The 23,865-nt window shown below is 39.4% G+C and overlaps 1 protein-coding gene across 1 annotated transcript in view; it reads left to right on the forward strand.

The window, feature by feature from the left end:
• The window catches only part of slc36a1 (solute carrier family 36 member 1), a 70,226-nt gene that overhangs the window by 12,324 nt on the left and 34,037 nt on the right, over window positions 1-23,865 (forward strand). Inside the window, exons 7-10 of the mRNA XM_063000610.1 lie at window positions 2,321-2,539; window positions 4,543-4,641; window positions 6,944-7,110; window positions 17,359-17,528. Coding sequence (XP_062856680.1) covers window positions 2,321-2,539; window positions 4,543-4,641; window positions 6,944-7,110; window positions 17,359-17,528 — 655 coding nt within the window. The remainder of the gene's footprint in view (window positions 1-2,320; window positions 2,540-4,542; window positions 4,642-6,943; window positions 7,111-17,358; window positions 17,529-23,865) is intronic.

Genomic DNA, 23,865 nt, shown 5'->3' on the forward strand with positions numbered 1-23,865 from the left:
ATTCAGACATTGGATGTGAACAGTTTTTAGAGTACTTTTTAAACAGAATCACTGAAATTAGAGCCAATATTTTTCCTCCTTCGGATTGTGTGGAAATTTGTCCTGTCAGCTATAACAGTGATATTTTAAATTGTTTTACCCCTATTTCTATGGATGAGCTAATGGGAATCGTGCAGTACCTGCAACCATCTTCTAGTTCATTTGATGTGATTCCTCCTAACTTTCTTAAAAAAGTTTTGAAATCAGTGGGTCCTCTTTTGCTAGCCATTGTGAACCTTTCTCTTAGTTCGGGCATTGTACCAACCTGTTTTAAAGTGGCAAGTGTACAGCCTCTTTTGAAGAAGCCAGGCCTTGACCCAAATGATTGTGCTAGCTTTAGACCCATTTCAAAACTTCCTTTTCTATCAAAAATCTTGGAGAAGGTTGTGTCTGATCAACTTCTGCACGCACTGGAAGAAAATAATGTCTTTGAAAAATTTCAGTCTGGTTTTCGAAAAAAGCACAGCACAGAAACTGCACTGGTGAGAATCTTAAATGATATTTTAATGCACTCAGATTCAGGGGAAATAACAGTGTTGGTTTTACTTGATCTTAGTGCAGCCTTTGATACAGTAGATCATGATATCCTAATAAACAGGCTCAGTGAATGGATTGGCATATCAGGATCAGCACTGGATTGGTTTCGGTCATTTTTATCCAATAGGAAATTTTCTGTTTCCATTGGAGATAAGATGTCCTTGAAGGCTGATTTTACCTGTGGGGTACCTCAGGGTTCTATTCTTGGCCCTGTTTTATTCTTATTATATATGCTCCCCCTGGGTAATTTAATTAGACGTTTTAATATTTCTTTTCATTTTTATGCAGACGATATGCAACTGTACCTCTCTGTTAAACGAAATGAATTCAGTGGATTAGGCAATCTAACTGAGTGCATTGCAGCTATCAAGAATTGGATGAATTATAATTTTCTTAAATTAAATGAGGACAAAACCGAAGTTCTAGTTGTTGGTCTAGACAACATACCCAGAGATTTGGAGATGGCCCTTGGTTCTCTCGTTTCAAGAATTAACACTTCCCCAAGAAATTTGGGTGTTGTGTTTGATTCTCACTTGCAATTTTCTGGCCATATAAATAAGCTTGTTCAGTCTTGCTTCCTTCAGCTAAGAAATATTGCAAAGCTTAGACAGGTTTTGTCTTTTCAAGACTTGGAGAAAATTATCCATGCTTTTATTTCATCTCGACTGGATTACTGCAATGCTTTGTATACTTGCCTCAGTCAAGGAGCTGTGTCAAGACTCCAGATGGTTCAGAATGCAGCTGCTCGGCTTTTAACAAAAACTAGACGTAGAGACCACATCAGTCCAGTGCTGGCCTCACTTCATTGGTTGCCAGTAAAATTTAGGATAGATTTTAAAATTTTAGTTCTTACCTTTAAGGCTCTACATGGGGAAGCACCTGATTATATTTGTGAATTGCTGGTTCCTCACAAAAGTTGTAGGTCTTTGAGGTCATCTAATAAAGAGCTTCTGGTTGTGCCCCGTACCAAACAGAGGCGGAAAGGGGACTGTGCTTTTTCTGTCCAGGCTCCTAAATTATGGAATAGTCTCCCACTCGATATCAGACTCTCTGAGTCTACATTAACCTTCAAGAAATGTCTTAAGACACATTTTTATTCATTAGCATTTCAGAGTAGTGATCTTAAGCAATGGGGCTGACGTTCTTTGGTAAAGTGTTTGTGTATGTATATGTGTGTATATATATGTATGTATGTGTAGTTAAAGTGCATTTAAAAATTTTATTTGTGCTATTGTATTAATGTTTTTATGTCACTGTGTAGCTTTTATGATTATTAATTTTTGTGTTTTTATTGTATTATACTTGACCGCATTGTAAAGCACTTTGTGGCTTGGTCCTAGAAAAGCGCTATATAAATAAACTTTACTTACTTACTTACTTACTTACTATTATTATTCCTCTTCAATCAGTAGATCTGCTCTCCTTCTGTCAGTGTTTTTCCTCCTGAAACTTCTGTTGTAAAGCAACCTTGAGATTGTAAAAAGCGTTAAATACATTATTATTATTATATAATTAAAACATTATTAATATTATTATTATTATTAATATTATTATTGTTATTATTATTAATTACCACTTGTGAAGTACAGTAGAACTCTAGTCTCATGGCTTTGTGCTGTTGTAGCTCTATCTAGCACTAGATGGCGATGTGGCTCTTTCTTTACAATGTAGTTCGTCTAGTGTTGATTCATTCAGTACCATCAGTAATGCTCTTGTACAACACTGTGGCTTTTGCTTTGTTCAGGTGATCGAGGCTGCCAACGGGACCACATGGAACTGTAACACCAACGAGACTGCAGTGATCGTCTCCAGCTTCGACTCACGCATCTACATGCTCATCTTCCTCCCCTTCATCATCGCTCTGGTGTTTACTCGCAACCTGAAGTGTCTGACTCCCTTCTCTCTTGTAGCCAATGTGGTCATGTGTATCAGCCTGGTGCTCATCTACTACTTCTGCCTGACGGTACCCACACACCTATACGTGAATACACCAATGAGACAAACAGTTAGGACCAACCCTGAATCTCAGGGGTAGCTTTATTGGCAATTATAAGGACATTTGTTTTGCCAAAGCTTAATTACAGTTTTCGGGAAAACAAACAGTGGTATAATATATACCAAATACTTACAGATAAGTACAAATAAAATAATAAAAACATTTAAAGAGCCAAGATGATTGGTTGAATCCACCTCAAATCATACAGAAGTTGAATGACCTGCTGGTAAAGTCCTGGTAACAGACACCACAAGTCACCTTCCAATGGTGTCCACCTTCAGCATATTTGACAGCATGGGTGGGTGGTTTTTATTTTATGGCTGATCTGTGTATTCACGCCACGTCTTAGATTAATGGGAAAATGTGCTTAATTTCACAGACCTGGTTTTTAAATTTTTTTTACAGATTTTTAAAGAAAAGTGCCACATTTTACAGCAGTCATTCAATTACACTCAGAAATGACAGAATAAATGGAAGCTACAATATACAGCATGGCCTACCCTAATGGTTGTATGTAAATCTAGAACATTCAGCGATGGTGCGAGGCTCCGTCTCAAATAAGAAAATTCGAGTAGTGTTTTTAGCTGCTTTAGACTTCAACATCTTGGACATTTTGAGTACACGATTGCTAACTGAATTGCCGTAGGATTGCTAGGACCGCCTCATAGTGAATGGTACGCATATGAAAAATGTTAAATTGCTAAACAGACATTAAATTACACAAGAAAACACTCATTTCACAGATACGTGACGTGATTTCTATTATCTTAAATTAGGTAGGTTCTTAATTATTATACACCTGGTGACTTGACTCAGCTTTATTGTCATGCAACCATGTACATGATAGAACAAAATGCAGTTTCCCAGGTCTCGGTGTGTGTGACATGAATAAAATAGAATAGAATAAACTAAGATAAGTAATAAAAAATAGAATAAACTGAGAAAAGTACAAGTACAAAGTATTTACATATTAAGTATTGCACAAGAACTGCAGCAGCTTATGTTGTCTGTGCCTAAATGAATAGGACAAAAGTACAAAGCACGTGGAACAGCGGTGTCTTGCCAAGGTTGGGACGATAAACCCACACTGTTGATTTAATGCAAAAAAAAAAAAATGTCTGGAAGGTCAGGTGTGCTGTGAATGAAAAGCTGTAGGAACCTGGATGACCCTTCATAAAATTAAGCATCATATTTGTCACATTGAATTTTAATAATTTCAGATCTTTAAAGAGGTCTGAATCTTTTAAGAAACCGACAAGTCCAATTAATTTGCTTTGATGCATTCTTGGGTCTTTTCTGTGATAAACTAGCTCAGTACACTGCTGTGACACCCAAGCTTAAAAGTGAAGGTTTTCGAAATGTGACCTTGATTGGAATTTAATTTAAGAGCGTTTTAGAAGCTTTGGCTGTATAGATTTTCTCCTCCAGACATGCGGAAACACACCGCCGACCTTTACGCCACCATTTTGCTTTGTGCTAAAGGTAAAGGGTTGCCTCTGCCGTGTCACCTGCTAATCCCATAATTGCAGGGACTTTGCTAAAGGGGTGCAATAAGACACCCAGTTGTCCTTCACCGTCAAGGAGATTGTGGGTCAGACCACCTGCATCATCAAGGATGAGACAGTCACTGTGGGAATAAGCTTTAAAAGATTATCACACAAAGTCCGACCAAACTAAACAAAGACTGTTTTACATGACAGCGTGGGCTCTTTTAAATTATGCTTTAGATCCAGCTTTAAGGTTTGTCTTTCTTAATGTTATTCCTCTACCAGCGTGGGACACGTTTCATGGAACTGCTACTGCATAGATATCTCATTTGCCTCCTGCTGGATGTTTTTGATCAAAAGTTACTTGCTTGATAACTCTGATATCCACATCCTACTGTTATCTTACACAAAACTATCATATTCTGCAAATACCTGTGACTTAAATCGTTGATTAAATATTTTTTTTTCTTCTTTAATTCAAAGCATATTCCACACCCTGTAGACCTTCCGCTGTACGGACGAGCGGTTGACTACCCACTTTTCTTTGGAACAGCTATATTTGCCTTTGAAGGAATTGGTGTGGTAAGTTCTTATGTTATAGTTTAAATACAAAAATCTTACCACATATTAATGACTTGTAAACATTCCTCTATTTTGGAGCTGCACAATCCACAAATTATCCAGAAATAATTATTACATAATTTTATTTAAACATAATTTTTTTTGTTTCAATCATCATTAGACTTGTTTTGGTTCCTGAAATTAATCAGAGCATTTAGGATTCTTGTTAATGTGCCATAATGTGCAAATTATGTCTATTCTGGTTGACTTTGGGCTTCTTTACTGAGTACATTTCTGGAAAAAAAAAGTCCTTGTGTCTTCCAGGCCTGCAAAGGTCATTGGGGGCGGCACGGTGGCTTAGTGGGTAGCACTGTCACCACAGCAAGAAGGTCCTGGGTTCGATTCCAAGGTGGGGTAGTCTGGGTCCTGTCTGTGTGGAGTTTGCATGTTCTCCCAGTGTCTGCGTGGGTTTCCTCCGGGAGCTCCGGTTTCCTCCCACAGTCCAAAGACGTACAAGTGAGGTGAATTGGAGATAGAAAATTGTCCATGACTGTGTTTGAGATGAAACGTGAACTGATAAATCTTGTGTTACGAGTAATTACCTGTCCTGTCATGAATGTAACCAAAGTGTGTAAAACATGACATTAAAATCCTAATAAATAAATAAACAAAGGTAATTGGTGGCAATTACATGAAGTTAAAAAGGTCATATTTTTTAAAAGGCATTTTAATTCACCCTCAGGTTTTAATTCACCCTCAGAGTACAAGTATTGGACATCTGATCAAAAGCTAAATGCTAAAAAGTAACAAGTTGGAATCAAAGATCATTTTAAATAGTAATAATTTTATACCACAAATCTAACACAAGTTGTAAAAGGGGCAGTGTGATCAAAACAACCTGTCATGACTGAGTAATTAAAGTCATTTACAGGGTAGGATGGACTGAGGTTTGGCACTTTTAAATAGTTGAAAAGGTTTGAATTGTCCACCAGTTTAAGAAAAACATTTCTTAATTTACAAATGCATGGAATTCAGGGACTTCACCATCTACAGTTATTATATTATTAAAACATTTAGAAAATATATGTGTGTAAAGGGTTAGGCCAGAAACACTATATTAAATGCCTGAATGGATCTGCTTTTAAAAATGACTTGATTCTGTAAAGTAACCACATGGGCTAAGGAATACTTTGCCAAACCCTTGGAAGTAACACATTTTGTCGGTGCATTTAAATGCAAGTTAAGACTGCTGAACTAAACTAAGCCACATAACGATTATGTATTATTTTCTAGCAAAACTCAGTGTAAAGGATAATGCTTCACATATTTTGTTCCTGGCTAAATTGGCTAAATAGTTATGATCACTGTATTGTATGAAATACTGATTATTCATTAAGCCCTTTTATACAATCCTATTATACCATGAGTTTAAGATGAGCATAGAGACATTACCCATTATTAGTCTATAAACCCCATTTTTAGAGAAGTTGGGATGTTCTGTAAAACAGTGTAAGTAGAATCTGTGATTTTGATAAAAGTTGAAAAAAAGTCCAATATGTTCACTGATCAACTTCGTTGTATTTAGAATTTGATGCCTGCACATCACTCAAAAATTGGGACATATGCATGTGTCAGCTTTCCTATTAATGAGACTGTAATGGTTTGGGAACTGATCATACTTATTGATCTTGTGGGAACAGGTGAGGGAATTCACCTGCTTGTTGTGGAACACTTACTTGAATATTCTAGAATATTTTTACTCTTACATTTTGGAGTGTGTTGCATGCATCAAATTCTAAACGTGTTTCTATTTTCAAGATATAAAGAAGTTGATCAGTAAAAACACTGGAAATCTTTTTTTTCTGCTTTTGTCAATTAAATAAAAATGTATCAGAACTAACAAATCACAGATTCTTGTTTTTACTGCATTTTAAACAATGTCCCATCTTTTTTGGAAATGGGGTTTGTAAATTCAGATCGGTAAAGCTGCTTTGTGACTACCCGGCTTTACAAAGAGAATAGAATGCCTTTATTTGTCATATACACATATACAGTACAATGAAACCCTTTTTTTTTTGCATGTCTCAGCTTTTTTTGGAAGCTGGGGTCAGAGCACAGGGTCAGCCATTGTACAGCTTCCCTGGAGCTGAGAGGGTTAAGCACCCTGCTCAAGGGCCGTACGGTGGCAGCATGGCAGAACTTGGATTCTAACTCTCAACCTTTCGATTGATAGCCCAAAGCTTTACCCACTGGGCTACCACTGTCCCATGTAATTTCACAGAGAGCTGTATAAAGGTTTGATTTTTTTTGTGTTTTGACACAGGTCCTGCCACTGGAGAACAAAATGCAGAAACCCCAGAACTTCAGCAAGGTGCTCTACTCAGGAATGGGAATCGTCACGATGTTGTACATCTCTCTGGGAACCATCGGCTACATCTGCTTTGGGGGGCGGATCGGAGGCAGCATAACACTCAACCTTCCAGACTGCTGGTAAGATTCAAGCAGACGTCTGCGTCTGTCCACTCTCACCAGACCTTCAGGATCAGGGTCGGGCAGTAATGGAATGCTTGTTTAGAATATTAAAATGATGTATTTGCATTCAGTAAAATATGCATTTTGAAGAAAGGGATGCAGCTCCAGGGCCTTCGTGACCTGGGTTTGAATCCTGTCAGTCTTAAAAAAAACATGCAGAACATGCATTTCTTGCTAAGCATGAGTGAGAGAGTGAGTGAGTGAGAGAGTAAGAGAGTGACTAAATATGTGCTGGCATGTCCAGGGTGTATGTCCACTGTAATCCGAATAGAGACAAAGCTTTTGTGAGGTCAGGCATTAATATAGGACAAGAAGGTCTAGCTCGCAGTTGACATTCCAGTTCATTCCAAAACTGCTAAACAGGGTTGAGGTCAGGGCTCTGCAGGCCACTCCAAATCAAATTTTCCACACTCTGTTATTGTGTACCCTGCTTTCTGTTGGATTATGGGTCCTTCCCTGACCTGTTGCAACAAATTTGGAAGCATATAATAGTTGGGCAGCAGTAGCTCAGTGGTTAAGGTGGACTGGTAATCATGAGGTTCCCAGTTTGAGCCTCAACATTGCCATTTTGCCACTTTGAGAAAGGCCCTTAACCCTCAGTTGCTCAAACAGGGTTGAGGTCAGAACTCTGGATTATGGGCTCTTCCCTGACCTATTGCAACAAATTAGGAAGCATATAATATTTGGGCAGCTGTAGCTCAGTGGTTAAGGTGGACTAGTAATCATACGGTTGCCAGTTCGAGCCCCAACATTGCCAGCTTGCCACTGTTGGGCCCCTGAGAAAGGCCCTTAACCCTCAGTTGCTCGAACAGGGTTGGGATTAGGACTCTGCAGGCCACTCCAAATCAAATTTTCCACACTCTGTTATTGTGTACCCTGCTTTCTGTTGGATTATGGGTCCTTCCCTGACCTATTGCAACAAATTTGGAAGCATATAATAGTTGGGCAGCGGTAGCTCAGTGGTTAAGGTGGACTGGTAATCATGAGGTTCCCAGTTTGAGCCTCAACATTGCCAGCTTGCCACTGTTGGACCCCTAAGCAAGGCCCTTAACCCTCAGTTGCGCAAACTGGGTTAGGCCCGAACAGGGTTGAGGACAGGATTCTGCAGGCCACTCCAAATTGAAATTTCCAGACCTTATGATTTTGGATATCTTGTTGAATTATGGGCTCTTCCCTGACCTATTGCCACAAATTTGGAAGCATATAACAGTTGGGCAGCAGTAACTCAGTGGGTAAGGTGGACTAGTAATCTTAAGGTTGCCAGTTTGAGCCCCAACATTGCCATTTTGCCACTGTTGGGCCCCTGAGAAAGGCCCTTAACCCTCAGTTGCTCAAACAGGGTTGAGGTCAGAACTCTGGATTATGGGCCCTTTCCTGACCTATTGCAACAAATTAGGAAGCATATAATAGTTGGGCAGCTGTAGCTCAGTGGTTAAGGTGGACTAGTAATCATACGGTTGCCAGTTCGAGCCCCAACATTGCCAGCTTGCCACTGTTGGGCCCCTAAGCAAGGCCCTCAACCCTTAGTTGCTCGAACTGGGTTGGGCCCGAACAGGGTTGATTACAGGACTCCAAATTGAAATTTCCAGACCTTATTATTTTGGATATCTTGTTGAATTATGGGCTCTTCCCTGACCTATTGCCACAAATTTGGAAGCATATAATAGTTGGGCAGAGGTAACTCAGCGGTTAAGGTAGACTAGTAATCATAAGGTTGCCAGTTTGAGCCCCAACATTGCCAGCTTGCCACTGTTGGGCCCCTAAGCAAGGCTTTTAACCCTCAGTTGCTCGATCTTGGTTGAGGTCAGGACTCTGCAGGCAACTCTAAATCAAATTTTCCACACCCTATTATTTTGGATCCTGCTTTCTGTTGAATTATGGGTCCTTCCCTGACCTAGTGCCACAAATTTGGAAGCATATAATAGTTGGGCAGCGGTAGCTCAGTGGTTAAGGTGGACTGGTAATCATGAGGTTCCCAGTTTGAGCCTCAATATAGCCAGCTTGCCACTGTTGGGCCCCTGAGCAAGGCCCTTAACCCTCAGTTGTTCGAACTGGCTTGAGGTCAGGACTTCAAATCAAATTTTCCACACCTGTTTATTTTGGATATCTTGTTGGATTATGGGTCCTTCCCTGACCTGTTGCCACAAATTTGGAAACATATGATAGTTGGGCAGCAGAAGCTTAGTGGTTAAGGTGGACTAATAGTCATAAGGTTGCCTGTTTTAGCCCCAACATTGCCAGCTTGCCACTGTTGGGTCCCTAGGCAAGGCCCTTGCTCAATTTGTAATTTTCTTCTTTTTTTTTTTTTTTTTTTTTTTTACATGTGTGGCTGAAACAGCCAACCACAATAATTAGAAAGAGGTGTCCACATACTTTCGGCTATACATTGTTTATTTAGAGCAGTGTTTTCGGTATCCAGCCCCCACCTCGGTGTATGACGCAGAGACTCATCAGAGTCACATGTCTCATTGATCTGATACTCACATGCTGAAAGAAAAGAGATTCAAAGAGATGCTGTCACCACCTCCCCAATCTCCTCATCCCACTCTCACCTTCACTTGCTAATGTAGAAAGCGAACCTCTTACGTTTAATATCTTTACAGCTCCGCATTCTATTAAGCTTTATGGCACAGACACGCCAAGCACCACCAGCCAAGTTTTTAAAGTGTCGAAGGCAAGCAGATTTGATCAATTCACTTTGCAGAGGTGCGTCTACTTCTGCTTCCTGTAATTGAGTGTGACACCTCAGATACAGTGGATATAAAGTCTACACACCCTTGTTACAATGTCAGATTTTGATGGAAATAAATCAGACCAAGATCAATTATTTTACATTTACACCGATCAGCCATAACATTAAAACCACCTCCTTATTTCTACACTCACTGTCCATGTTATCGGCTCCACTTACCATATAGAATCACTTTGTAGTTCTACAATTACTGACGGGAGTCCATCTGTTTCTCTGCATGCTTTGTTAGCCCCCTTTCATGCTGTTCTTCAATGGTCAGGACTCTCCCAGGACCACCACAGAGTAGGTATTATTTGGGTGGTGGATCATTCTCAGCACTGCAGTGACACTGACATGGTGGTGGTGTGTTAGTGTGTGTTGTGCTGGTATGAGTGGATAAGACACAGCAGCGCTGCTGGACACCTCACTGTCACTGCTAGACTGAGAATAGTCCACCAACCAAAAATATATCCAGCCAACAGCGCCCCATGGGCAGCGTCCTGTGACCACTGATGAAGGTCTAGAAGATGACCAACTCAAACAGCTGCAATAGATGAGCGATCGTCTCTGACTTTACATCTACAAGGTGGACCAACTATGTAGGAGTGTCTAATAGAGTGGACAGTGAGTGGACACGGTATTTAAAAACTTCAGCAGTGCTGCTGTGTCTGATCCACTCATACCAGCACCACACACACTAACACACCACCACCAAGTCATTGTCACTGCAGTGCTGAGAATGATCCACTACCTAAATAATACCTGCTCTGTGGGGGTCCTGACAATTGAAGAACAGGGTGAAAGCAGGTTAAACAAGCATGCAGAGAAACAGATGAACCACAGTCAGTAATTGTAGAACCACAAGTGCTTCTACATAGTAAGTTGAGCTGAAAAAATGGACAGTGAAATTAGAAACAAGGAGGTGGTTTTAATGTTATGGCTGATAAGTGTATGATAATAATTCTTAAATAAATAATAATAACCTCCTTGTGGAGGCTTCACGTTACATCTTGTAAACCACAGTGGGACCAGATTATACAGAGAGTGTAAGATGTATGGTTTGTGTTGCTTGAGTCACTAAAAAAATCATGGACAAAATGTGAGTCGCTTGGAGAAAAAGTTTAAAAACCCTGCCATAGAGTGTCACACAGTGAGGGAACAACTGTTTCATTACCAAGAACTGGACTTCTCTCTAAAATTGATAAAAAGACCAGAAGAAAACTAGTCCGGGAGGCTGCCAAGAGGTCTACAGCAAAAGTAAAGGAGCTGCAGGAATTTCTGGCAAGTTCTGGTTTTGTACTGTATGTGACGACAATCTTCTGTATTCTTAAATATGTCTGGGCTGTGGGGTAAAGTCAATTTGACAAGAACCTACATAAGGTTTGACAAAAGCATGTTGGAAAATGTGTTATTATCTGAGTGACCAGGGATAAATCATAAGGTTTTGGCCATAATTCCAAAAGGTAAAAGACTGTGCATCACCAAAAAAACACCATACCCACAGTGAAGCATGGTGGTGGCAGCATTATGCTTTGAGGTTGTTTTTCCTCAGCTGGAACTGGAGCTTTAGTCAAGGTGAAGGGAATTATGGACAGTTTCAAATACTAGTCAATTTCGGCACACAACCTTCAGGCCTCTGATAAAAAGCTGAAGATGAAGAGGAATTTCACCTTTCAGCTCGACAATGATTCGAAGTACGCCTCCACATCAAAAGAATGGCTTCACCGAAAGATGATCAAAGTTTTGAAATGGCCCAGTCAGAGCCCAGATCTGAATCCAATTGAAAATCTCTGGAGTGACCTGAAGAGGGCTGTGCACAGAAGATGCTCTCACAATCTGACAGATCTGGAGCACTTTGGCAAGGAAGAGTGGGCAATGATTGGCAAGTCAAGATGTGCCATGCTGATAGACTCCTGCCCAAAAAGACTGAATGCTGACATAAAAATCAAAAGGTGCTTCAACAAAGTGTTAGTTTAAGGGTGTCTTTTATGTTTATTTGTCCCCTGAAAGACTCCAGTTTGTTTTTCAGCTGAATTGTGCACATCGGTCACATTGAAGTTTGAGAAAGTTCTGAAATGATTTATTCTGGTCTGTTTTTTTAGAACACAAAAACCCGGCATTTTAACAGCGGTGTGTAGACTTATTATATCCACTGTAGGGGTTTGCTCTCATACACTGCAGCCAGCTGTGCCAGCATGTAGCCTAAACCGGTCACAAAGAAAATAGCTGACCAGAATAATTATACAGTAGTTATCACTTGGCTATTGTCCTAGGAAATAGTCATTGTGCACTAGCTTTTCAGTGCAATGCTATTTATAGGGAGTTATGATGATTTAGACCAATGCCAGTCAAAGCCCAGTGCGATAAATTCTAATCTTCTAATTGCTGATGTTTGAAAAGGTTGTGGAACAAGTGGCTAATATTAGTAATCAGTAATTAGTAGAAGATATAAAGTAAAGTAAAGAAATGATAAAATATAGAAAATACAGAAAACAAAAGTTGGGACAGCATGTAAAATGCAAATAAAAAAAACACAGAGTTTCTTACATTTACTTTGACTTTTATTTGATTGCAGACAGGATGAACCTGAGATATTTCATGTTTTATCTGCTCAACTTCATTTCATTTATTAATAAACAGCCATTCCTGCATTTCAGGCCTGCAACACATTCCAAAAAAAGTTGGGACAGTAAAGCATTTACCACTTTGTAATGTTGCCATTCCTTTTCAACACGCTTAAAAGATGTTTCGTCACCGAGGATACCAAGTGATTTAGTGTTTTAGCTTTTATTTTATCTCATTCTTCCTGTAAACACGTCTTAAGATGTGCAACAGTACGTGGTCGTCATTGTCCCATTTTTCATTTCAAAATTCTCCACACATTCTCTATTGGGGACAGGTCAGGACTGCAGGCAGGCAAGTCCAGTACCCATACCCTCTTCTTCCATAGACATGCCTTTGTAATGTGTGCAGCATGTGGTTTTGCATTGTTTTGTTGAAAAATGCATGGACGTCCCTGGAAAAGATGACGTCTTGAAGGACATGTTGCTCTAAGATCTCAATGTACTTTTCTGCATTAATGCTGCCATCACAGAAGTGTAAATGACCTTTGCCAAGGGCACTGACACAGCCCCATATCATGACAGACCCTGGCTTTTGGACTTGTTGCTGATTCATCTGACCACAATACACGTTTCCACTATGTGATGGTCCATCCTAGATGCCTCCAAGCCCAGAGAAGTCGACACCGCTTCTGGACATGATTAACATAAGGCTTCTTTTTTGCACAATAAAGTTTTAAGTGGCATTTGTGCATGTAACTCCTTATTGTAGAGCTTGACAAAGGTTTGCCAAAGTAATCCCTCACCCATGTGGTTATATAAGCTATTGTTGAGTGGCGGTTCTTGATGCAGTGTCGTCTGAGAAATTGAAGATCACGTGTGTTCAGCTTAAGCTTGCACCCTTGAACTTCACGCACTGAAATTCCTCCAGATTCCTTGAATCGTTTAATGATATTATGCACTGTAAAGGGAGAAATATGCAAATCACTTCCAATCTTTCTTTGAGGTAAAGGTTTTTAAACATTTCAATCATTTTCTCATGCATTTGTTGACAAACTGGAGATCCTCTGATCATCTTTGCTCATCAAAGACTCAGCCTTTCCTGGATGCTGCTTTTGTACCAAACCATGATTACAATCACCTGTTGACATCACCTGTTTGGAATCACATCATTATTTATGTTTTTTCACCTCATTACTAGCCATAAATTGCCCCGTCCCAACTTTTTTTGGAATGTGTTGCAGGCCTGAAATGCAGGAATTGTTGTATATTAAGAAATGAAATGAAGTTGAGCAGACTAAACATGAACAATCTTGGGTTCAAACTGTCTGCAATCAAATAAAAGTCAAAGTAAATGTAAGGAACACTGTGTTTTTATTTTATTTGCATTTTCCATACTGTCCCAACTTTTTTTCTGATTTGGGGTTGTACAAAAATGTAAAAAATGGCTAATATAAGTAAACCAGTCCTGTAGGTCTGTGAAAACACAGCATTTAGATACATTTAGCAATATTTAAACTATTCCATCTTAGATCTAAATCATTACTAACACCACTGTTCAGTGTCTTTATACTTAAATTGACCAGTAGACCCATTCATGCCCTTGTGCACAAAGCAAAGTCCATTAAACATGACTGAAGTGTTTAGTGTAAAGGAAATCCAGTGGCCTTTACAGAGCTCTGACATCAACCCCACTGATCATCTTTGGGGTGAACCAAAATGTCAACTGCAAGCTAAGCTTTCTCATCCAACATCACTGCCTGACCTTATAAATGCTCTTTTTACTGAATGGCCACACAGACCCACTCCAAAATCTTTTTTAAAGCCTTCTCAGAAGACTGAATATTGTTATAGCAACAGAGAACTGATAGCTGTTTAACTATTGGCCATGGTTTTCAGAAAGCGATGGCCAATAAAGTGAAGATCAGGTGTGGTGTAGTTTTTAGTATTGTATTTCTGCTGGGGCTGAGCATTAGATTAAAAATAATAATAAGTATTGTATAAAAATACATCTGCATTATAGAGATTGTTCTTGTTAGTCACTAGACTTGCAAAGCCAGCCACTATTCTGTTTATAAGATTTTGGATCTGGGCTAACTTTTTTAACACCCCAATGTGACTTTTTGGATGGATGGATGGATGGTTAGATAGATGGATGGTTAGATAGACAGATGGATGGATGGATGGATGGATGGATAGACGGACGGACGGAGGGATGGATGGTTAGATAGATAGATAGATAGATAGATAGATAGATAGATAGATAGATAGATAGATAGATAGATGGATGTTAGATAGATAAACAGATGGATGGATGGTTAGATAGATAGATGGATGGACGGACAGACAGACAGACAGACAGACAGACAGACAGACAGACAGACAGACAGATAAATAAATGGATGGATGGATGGATGGATGGATGGATGGATGGATGATAGATAGATAGATAGATAGATAGATAGATAGATAGATAGATAGATAGATAGATAGATAGATAGATAGGTGGATGGATGGATAGTTAGATAGATAAATGGATGAATGGATGGTTGGATGATAGATAGATAAATAGATAGGTGGATGGATGGATGGTTGGATGATAGATAAATAAATAGATAGGTGGATGGATGGATGGTTAGATAGATAAATGGATGGATGGTTGGTTGGTTGGTTAGATGGATGGATAAATGGATGGATGGATAGATAGATGGATGGTTGGATGGTTAGATAGATAAATGGATGGATGGATGATAGATAGATAAATAGATGGATGGATGGATGGTTAGATAGATAAATAGATGGATGGATGGTTAGTTGGTTAGATGGATGGATGGATGGATGGTTGGATGGTTAGGTAGATAAATAGATGGATGGATGGTTAGATAGATAAATAGATGGATGGATGGTTAGTTGGTTAGATGGATGGATGGATAAATGGATAAAAGTATGGATGGATAGATAGATGGATGGATGGATGGTTGGATGGATGGTTAGATAGATAAATAGATGGATGGATGCATGAATGGATGGATGGATGGATGGATGGATGGTTGGATAGTTAGATAAATAGATGGATGGATGGATGGTTGGATGGTTAGATAGATAAATAGATGGATGGATAGATAGATGGATGGATGGATGGATGGATGGATGGATGGTTGGATGGTTAGATAGATAAATGGATGGATGGATGGTTGGATGGTTAGATAGATAAATAGATGGATGGATAGATAGATAGATGGATGGATGGATGGTTGGATGGTTAGATAGATAAATAAATGGATGGATGCATGAATGGATGGATTGATGGATGGAAGGATAGATTGCATTGTAAACAGGCTGATAAGACCAGGGGCTGCCAGAATAAGATAAGTATAGAAAGTAATAAAGTATAGAAAAAAAATTAGTATGAAATAAGCATAGAAAACAAGTAAAACAAATGTAGAAAGTATTAAATAATTATACAACATAAAAACAAGCATGGAAAGTGTAAAATAACTACATAGTGTATAGCTGTACCATTTGTAGTGTACTTACTTATTATTTACCAAAATATTAAGTGTGCGATTTGGGGCACAGCCCACTTAAACTACAATAATAACTTTGCCTACATTTTTATTATTCAATTTCTCATTAGAGATTATTATCAATAGAGATAAGTCTGACCATGCAAGAATACTTCAGTGCTTATGCTGTTTACATTTACATTTTCAGCATTTAGCAGACGCTTTTATCCAAAGCGACTTACACAATGAGCACAACACAATGAGCTATTGAGGGTTAAGGGCCTTGCTCAGGGACCCAACAGTGGCAACTTGGTGGTGGCGGGGCTTGAACCGGCAACCTTCTGTTTACTAGTCCAGTACCTTAACCACTGAGCTATCACTGGCCCTTGCTGTTATTTTAACACATTAAATAAAATAGTAAATACATGTGTGCAGGATCATGCAGATTTTGTTGTTGCTTTCCGCTTGCTCTGATTAAGTCCTGGCTGCCAGTGAAAGAAAGCAGGACTGTAGGTTGAGCGTTTACAGTAATATGGTCAATAACAACAAACAAACATAATCTTTTGTCCTTCCCTTTTTTCCCCTCACGCCTTTGATGATGTGTTTTCTGATTTATTTCTCTGTGGTGAAGCATAATAAGTGTGTTTGTACTGTATGTCATTATGTGCAAAAGTAGGTCAGAAAAATATTTGCTGTATGTATGTGCTGTAGAGGATGTACCAAGCTGTGATGGATGGATGGATGGATGGACAGACAGATAGACAGACACATAGACGGATGGATGGATGGATGGACAGATAGATAGACAGACAGACAGATGGATGGACAGGCGGACGGGTAGATAGATAGACAGACAGACAGACCGATGGATGGACAGATAGACAGATAGTTGGATGGAAAGATAGACAGACAGATGGATGGATGGACAGACAGACAGACAGATAGATAGACATATGGATGGATGGATGGACAGACAGATAAATAGACATATGGATGGTTGGATGGATGGTTGGATAGATATGGAATCTGATAATGGACAGATGGATAGATGGATGAATAGATAAACATGTAGACAGATAGACAGACGTTCGGATAGATAGATAGACAGATGGATAGACGGGCAGACAGACAGATAGATAGACGGACGGACAGATGTATAGATAGATTGATCACTTTATTCGATCGATCAATCTAAATAGATCACTTTTCTGATCCCAGTGGGAAATTTGCGTCTTACAGCTGTGCAGTAGAGCAAGGACGAGTAAAAATAACATACATACAGTACAGATGTTGAATAAAGTAGAGATATGTATGACAATATTGAATGTATAAAAAAACTGCAATTATTAAAAAAAATAGGCTATTTACCACATGTTCTTTATCTGGCGTGTCTGTATGTGCTGTGTAGGATGTACCAGGCTGTGAAGCTGATGTACTCATTCGGAATCTACATCACATACGCTCTGCAGTTCTACGTGCCAGCCGAGATCCTGATTCCCCCTGCAGTGGCACGGGTCAACCCAAGATGGGCACTGGTTGTAGACCTCAGCATCCGCGTCGGCCTCGTCCTCTTGACATGTGAGTACATACAACAAATGTCACGTTACCCACCTTAAAAGGTCTTACACATTTCAGACCTCCACAAAACTATGTTTATTGCCTCACAAACTCACAAAAATGACTGTGTACTGTTTATGCCTTGTCAAAAGCTTGCACCCTATAAAACTGTGTATATAAGAAACCTCTTAAAAAACTTTTCTCCATTAGGCATATTCTAATTGACTGTCTCAAGACAAAACAAATTTGATCATGAGATGATACGAAGGTGTCTACCAGTAGAGATGTTGCCGTACCATGTACATATTTCGTTTATACAAGACTCCAAATAAACATTTCAGCAGGTTTTTTTTTTTTTACTTTCCCATCAAATTCAAAAACCAGCTCTGTCATGTCAAAGCCTCACATTACATCTGCCAAAAGCTCACACCTTACTAAACCGACACATCACAGCTTATAAAACCTCTCAGAAGATACACATTACAAATGAGACGTTCCTCTCCTGACAGCACGTCACGTTCCAGGCCTTTATACTGCTGCTCTGTACGCAGACCTTTACATGTGGATCAGTGGATCAGTGGATCTTCCACAAGAGTGAGCATTTCTGAGTGAATACAGATGTGCTGTGTTCTCTACAGGGTCATTGCCGTTCTCTTCATCACAGTGGTTATTGTGATTACAGCACCTTTTCAAGGTTGCACTCATTATCTTTTCAAACTGTCACAGTTAATGAATGAATTTCTTCTTTTTAATGTGTGTGTGTGTGTGAAAAAGAGAAATTCCTTTGCATTTAGTGCAGCCTTAAAATTTAGTAAAATGATTCCATCTGCCCTAACTGTTGATAACCGACAGATAAGTCATCGTTTGATTATTGTTGTTAAAAATGTTATCCATTTCCACTAGGTAATGCTTGATTCCAATTGAGAGTGCAGTGAAACGCCGATTTGAAACACACTCCATGAATAATTGAAGTTATGTTATAGATAAATAAATAATAACCAATGATTAACTAGTTAACCGATAACCGAAAAATAAGTCATTGTTTGATTAATGCTGTTGGTTAACAACGCTGATTTGAAACACACACTGACCCACCTTCAATTGCGTCATTTCAGTGTACACCCCAGACGTGGGCTGCGTCCAAAATTGCATACTTCCATATGAACAGTACGCGAAAGCAGTATGCGAGAGCAGGTCGTGTATCCAAATACGTAGTATACATTAAACAGTATGCGAAAAGTACCCGGATGACCTACTGCCTGGGCAACCATTTTGAGTATGCAAACGATGCGCACTTACGGTCCGATAATCTATCCCATAATTCAACTGGAGCTGCAAAGGCAGAAAGCGGAGTAAGACAAAGATTAAAAATGTTATTATTACTGCACACTTGCGTACTGAAAGAGGTTACTGCTTTACCGGCCGAGCAGTGCGCACCGCCTCGAATCTAGTATGTATTGTTAAAGTATGTAAATTCGGACGCAGCCGTGTTTACAATTATAAATCTGAATTTTTTTAATTTATTTAATTCAGATAATAAACAACGAAACTATTAAGCGTTAAATTCACTCAATGGCCTTTGCTTTTATACGTTGTATTCTGAAAAATCTACGAGTCTAGGAAATGGTTTAATCAAAATATGAAAATGAGAAGGCGTTCCAGTACAAACGGTTAACACACTGCAGGTACACAGACAGAAGCAAACGTTTTCTTGATAAACGATTTTCTTATCAAGACCTTGTTACAGCCATTACAGACACCAGCCATTACATTTCAACCAACAACTGTATGCAGCACTTGGGCTATGATTTGAACCATTTGTTGGCTGTGAGAGCTTCGATTATAGGTCAGGTTCTTGAATCTTAATCATGTGAAATGTCAAATGATTTGAAGTAAATGTTCACGCTAAAGCATTTTTGCTGGCGAATAAAACAAATCACAAAAATGTACTTGAAAAGAAGTCTTTGAGTGCTCTGTGCACTAGTGGATTTATTAAGTCCATGGGTAATGGCTTTATCCTGGTCAGGTTTGATGAACAAAGCGGCATTATTTATTTTAGGAGATCGCACAATAATAAAGAAATCCATAACGTTCTACAGTAACCTCATTTACAGCTGCTTTTGGAGCAAATACGCAGGATTTATTGTCTTGTTAAAATACACTAATTTTATAATTATAGACTAGAGTGCTGCTTCAATATTTGTGTACCTGTGAGGAAGGATGATAAAACATTTGTACAGATGATCTTCCTATATGAACTTGCTTATAAATAACTCTTAGTTGCATAAATTGGGGCAGTTGTAGCCTAGTGGTTAAGGTACTGGACTAGTAATCGAACAGTTGCTGGTTCAAGCCTCACTTCAGCCAGGTTGTCACTTTTGGGCCCTTGAGCAAGGCTCTTAACCCTCAATAGCTTAGACAATATACTGTTACTGTACTGTAAGTTGCTTTGGATAAAAGCATCTGCTAAATGCCAAAAATGTACATTTTTGTACCACTAGGCTATATATGAACCAACTTGTTAAGTTGGTACTAAAACAACACTAATACAAAACCTACTGAGCTCCCTTGCTGCCCACTGCCTATCTTGGCAGCTGCCTGAGTAGAGAGGATTCTAATAAGACAGTGAACATTATTTAAACATACTACTTAGAAAGCTACGTCATTTAAGTTTTCGCATACTAAGCTAACACAGTTAGCCTCAGGACATATAAACCAATTGGCTGATGCAACACAACCAACTAACCTGCACCGAAAACTGTTACGTTGTCACAGACAACCTCGAATTTGCAAATAAATAACACTTGTACACCTTTATGTAAATGAAAAATCAATATTTACATTTGAAAAGAACTCCATTCGTTGCTCTCCATTCATTCGCCATATTTGTAATTTTATGTGAGAAAAGTTGTGCTGCACTGAATTTTGGGATTGCCTTCACTACTGAGAAAGCACTGGATGCACCCGTGTTATTCAGTCAGATTACCACTCAGAATAAGGCATCTCAGTATGCAGCATTTTAAGTCATCTAAGAATTTAGACAGGCTTCTTCTCAGGAGCTACTCCGGTTTCCTCCCACAGTTCAAAGACATGCAAGTGAGGTGAATTGGAGACACTAATTTGTCCAAGACAATTGTGTTTGATATAACCTTGTGAACTGATGAATCTTGTGTAATGAGTAACTACCATGTCTGTCATGAATGTAACCAAAGTGTAAAACATGACGTTAAAATCCAAATAAACAAACAAATCTCAGGTGCGCGCATAGGATGTAAAATACTGTCTATGTAGAGAGCTCACTAGGTTTTCAGACATATCCAGTGTTTGACATGGAAAGCCACTAAATTTTTCCCCTGGTTGACTGAGCGTGTTCACTGGACTAGTGCACACAAAACCTGATAGTCTGGACACATTCTGCTTGTATGGGGTGCTTAGCTAGTAATTTTTCTACTCTGATCAAGAATTACTTTATAATTGCATTGTTGCATCAAGAAGTTGTCATTAGAAGGTGCTAGAGATCATAATTAAAGGTAGTCATGCAGGTGGCATGGAGCTGTGTAGCACCAACTCTCCCAGACTTGCCACCATGCTGTGTTGTGTCGAGTGCTAGATGAATCCTGTGCTGTTCCTATTGACCTCACACATCATTTTTCTGAATGAAAACATTCTGAATGAAAACATGTCTTTCTGAAGACATTCCATTTCTGAATAAAAAAATATCCTTGGCACTTTGTGATGTCTGGTAGACAGTGTGTGGCACGTCTGTTTGTGTTTACACCAGGGTCACGTGAGTGTGTCGCAGATGAATGGAATTGATTTTGACCGTGTTGAATGTTCTGTTAAATCCAGCATTTAACATGGCACGTGAGCTTTGTGTCTGCTGCCCTGTTGCTTGACTGCTCTAAACCCACGTAAGAGGTCTCTGCCTTTATAGGTTGTCTATATTTAGTGGCATGTGTGGATGTCTTTTTTGCCCTTTTTTCCCGCAGGGGATTCTTAATCAACATCATTCTCTGTACTCACGTGAACAGCAGTCCACGCTATGATGCACTACAGCTGCTCACGTGGCTCAGGGCAAAATCTAACACTACTTTGCAATAAGCTCTTTGTTTCTGATCTGTAAAGTCACACTTTACACTGAGATGATGAGCCATTGAGATCGGTAATATTGTAGCATGTCAATGACAAAAAAAACATCATTTTTACGTTGTTTTAGGAGCTGAAGTCACAGGTTGAAACAGAGGAGTTATGTTGAAGAGAAATAACTGGCTATGTGTGATCTGATATATATGTACATACATGCACCAGTGAGGCATAACATTATGACCACTGACAGGTGAAGTGAATAACACTGATTATCTCTTAATCACGGCACCTGTTAGTGGGTGGGATATATTAGGCAACAAGTGAATATTTTATCCTCAAAGTTGATGTGTTAGAAGCAGGAAAAATGGGCAAGCGTAAGGATTTGAGCGAGTTTCACAAGGTCCAAATTGTGATGGCTAGACGACTGGGTCAGAGCATCTCCAAAACTGCAGCTCTTGTGGGGTGTTCCCGGTCTGCAGTGGTCAGTATCTATCAAAAGTGGTCCAAGAAAGGAACAGTGGTAAACCTGCGACAGGGTCATGGTGTGAAAGGCTCATTGATGCACATGGGGCACGAAGGCTGGTCCGTGTGGTCCGATCCAACAGACGAGCTACTGTAGCTCAAATTGATGAAGAAGTTAATGCTGGTTCTGATAGAAAGATGTCAGAATACACAGTGCATCGCAATTGCAGAACTGTTTTGGCAACAAAGGGGGACAACACAATATTAGGAAGGTGGTCATAATGTAATGCCTAATCGGTGTGTATATATATATACTGGCCCTACTAAATTCACGGGAAAATGTGCTAAATTTCATGGACCTCATTTGCATCCACAGAATTGGTTAATAGTTTTCCAAACGCGGTTACCCGAGTAGTGTTTTTAGCTGCTTTAGATTTCGACATCTTGGACATAGTGATTAAGCGATTGCTAACTGAATTGCCATAGGATTGCTAGGACCGCCCTATAGTGTGGCACTTATTTAAGGCACTTGAATGCTACGTGAATGAAAAATGTTAACTCGCTAAACACAAACCTTACATTTAGAATTTCGCAGCAAATTAATATATTAAATGCTAAACAGCTCATTTCACAGTCCGTGACGCGATTTTCACGGCCATGAATTAGGTAGGTCCTTACTTATATATAATAAATAGAGCCCTACTAAATTCACGGGGCAATTTGCAGACCTCGTTTTTTTTTTTTAATCACAGATTTTTAAAGAAAAGTGCCACATTTCACGGCAGTCATCAAATAACACTCATGAATTGAATGATAGAATAAATAGAAGCTTCAATACACAGCACAGCTACCTTAATAGTTGAAAGATGAAGATTCTTGTTCATGTTTTGACACACCTCTCTCTACGTCCGCATAATCGGTTGCGAGTTTTCCAAACTCAGTTACCTGAGTCGTGTTTTTAGCTGCTTTAGACTTCGACATCTTGAACATTTTTGTCTAACCTATTGCTAATGTAACTGAGCGTCTTTAGAGTTTGCTGAGTTTATAAAGAAAGAAATTAACTGTACATAGACAAACTATCAGGAGCATAACATTGTACTGGCTTGTTCTTTTAAGGCGCAGCACAGAATACAGGGAGAGAGGATCACGTGTGTAGAGAAGCACACTTTTCCATTGATTATGGAATCCCCAAAGGGACAAAATGCACTCAATACATAAACACATACAGTGTATCACAAAAGTGAGTACACCCCTCACATTTCTGCAGATATTTAAGTATATCTTTTCATGGGACAACACTGACAAAATGACACTTTGACACAATGAAAAGTAGTCTGTGTGCAGCTTATATAAAAGTGTAAATTTACTCTTCCCTCAAAATAACTCAATATACAGCCATTAATGTCTAAACCACCGGCAACAAAAGTGAGTACACCCCTAAGAGACTACACCCCTAAATGTCCAAATTGAGCACTGCTTGTCATTTTCCCTCCAAAATGTCATGTGATTTGTTAGTGTTACTAGGTCTCAGGTGTGCATAGGGAGCAGGTGTGTTCAATTTAGTAGTACAGCTCTCACACTCTCTCATACTGGTCACTGAAAGTTCCAACATGGCACCTCATGGCAAAGAACTCTCTGAGGATCTTAAAAGACGAATTGTTGCGCTACATGAAGATGGCCAAGGCTACAAGAAGATTGCCAACACCCTGAAACTGAGCTGCAGCACAGTGGCCAAGATCATCCAGCGTTTTAAAAGAGCAGGGTCCACTCAGAACAGACCTCGCGTTGGTAGTCCAAAGAAGCTGAGTGC

The sequence above is a fragment of the Trichomycterus rosablanca genome, chromosome 8 (genome assembly GCF_030014385.1).
Source record: "Trichomycterus rosablanca isolate fTriRos1 chromosome 8, fTriRos1.hap1, whole genome shotgun sequence".
Lineage (NCBI taxonomy): Eukaryota > Metazoa > Chordata > Actinopteri > Siluriformes > Trichomycteridae > Trichomycterus > Trichomycterus rosablanca.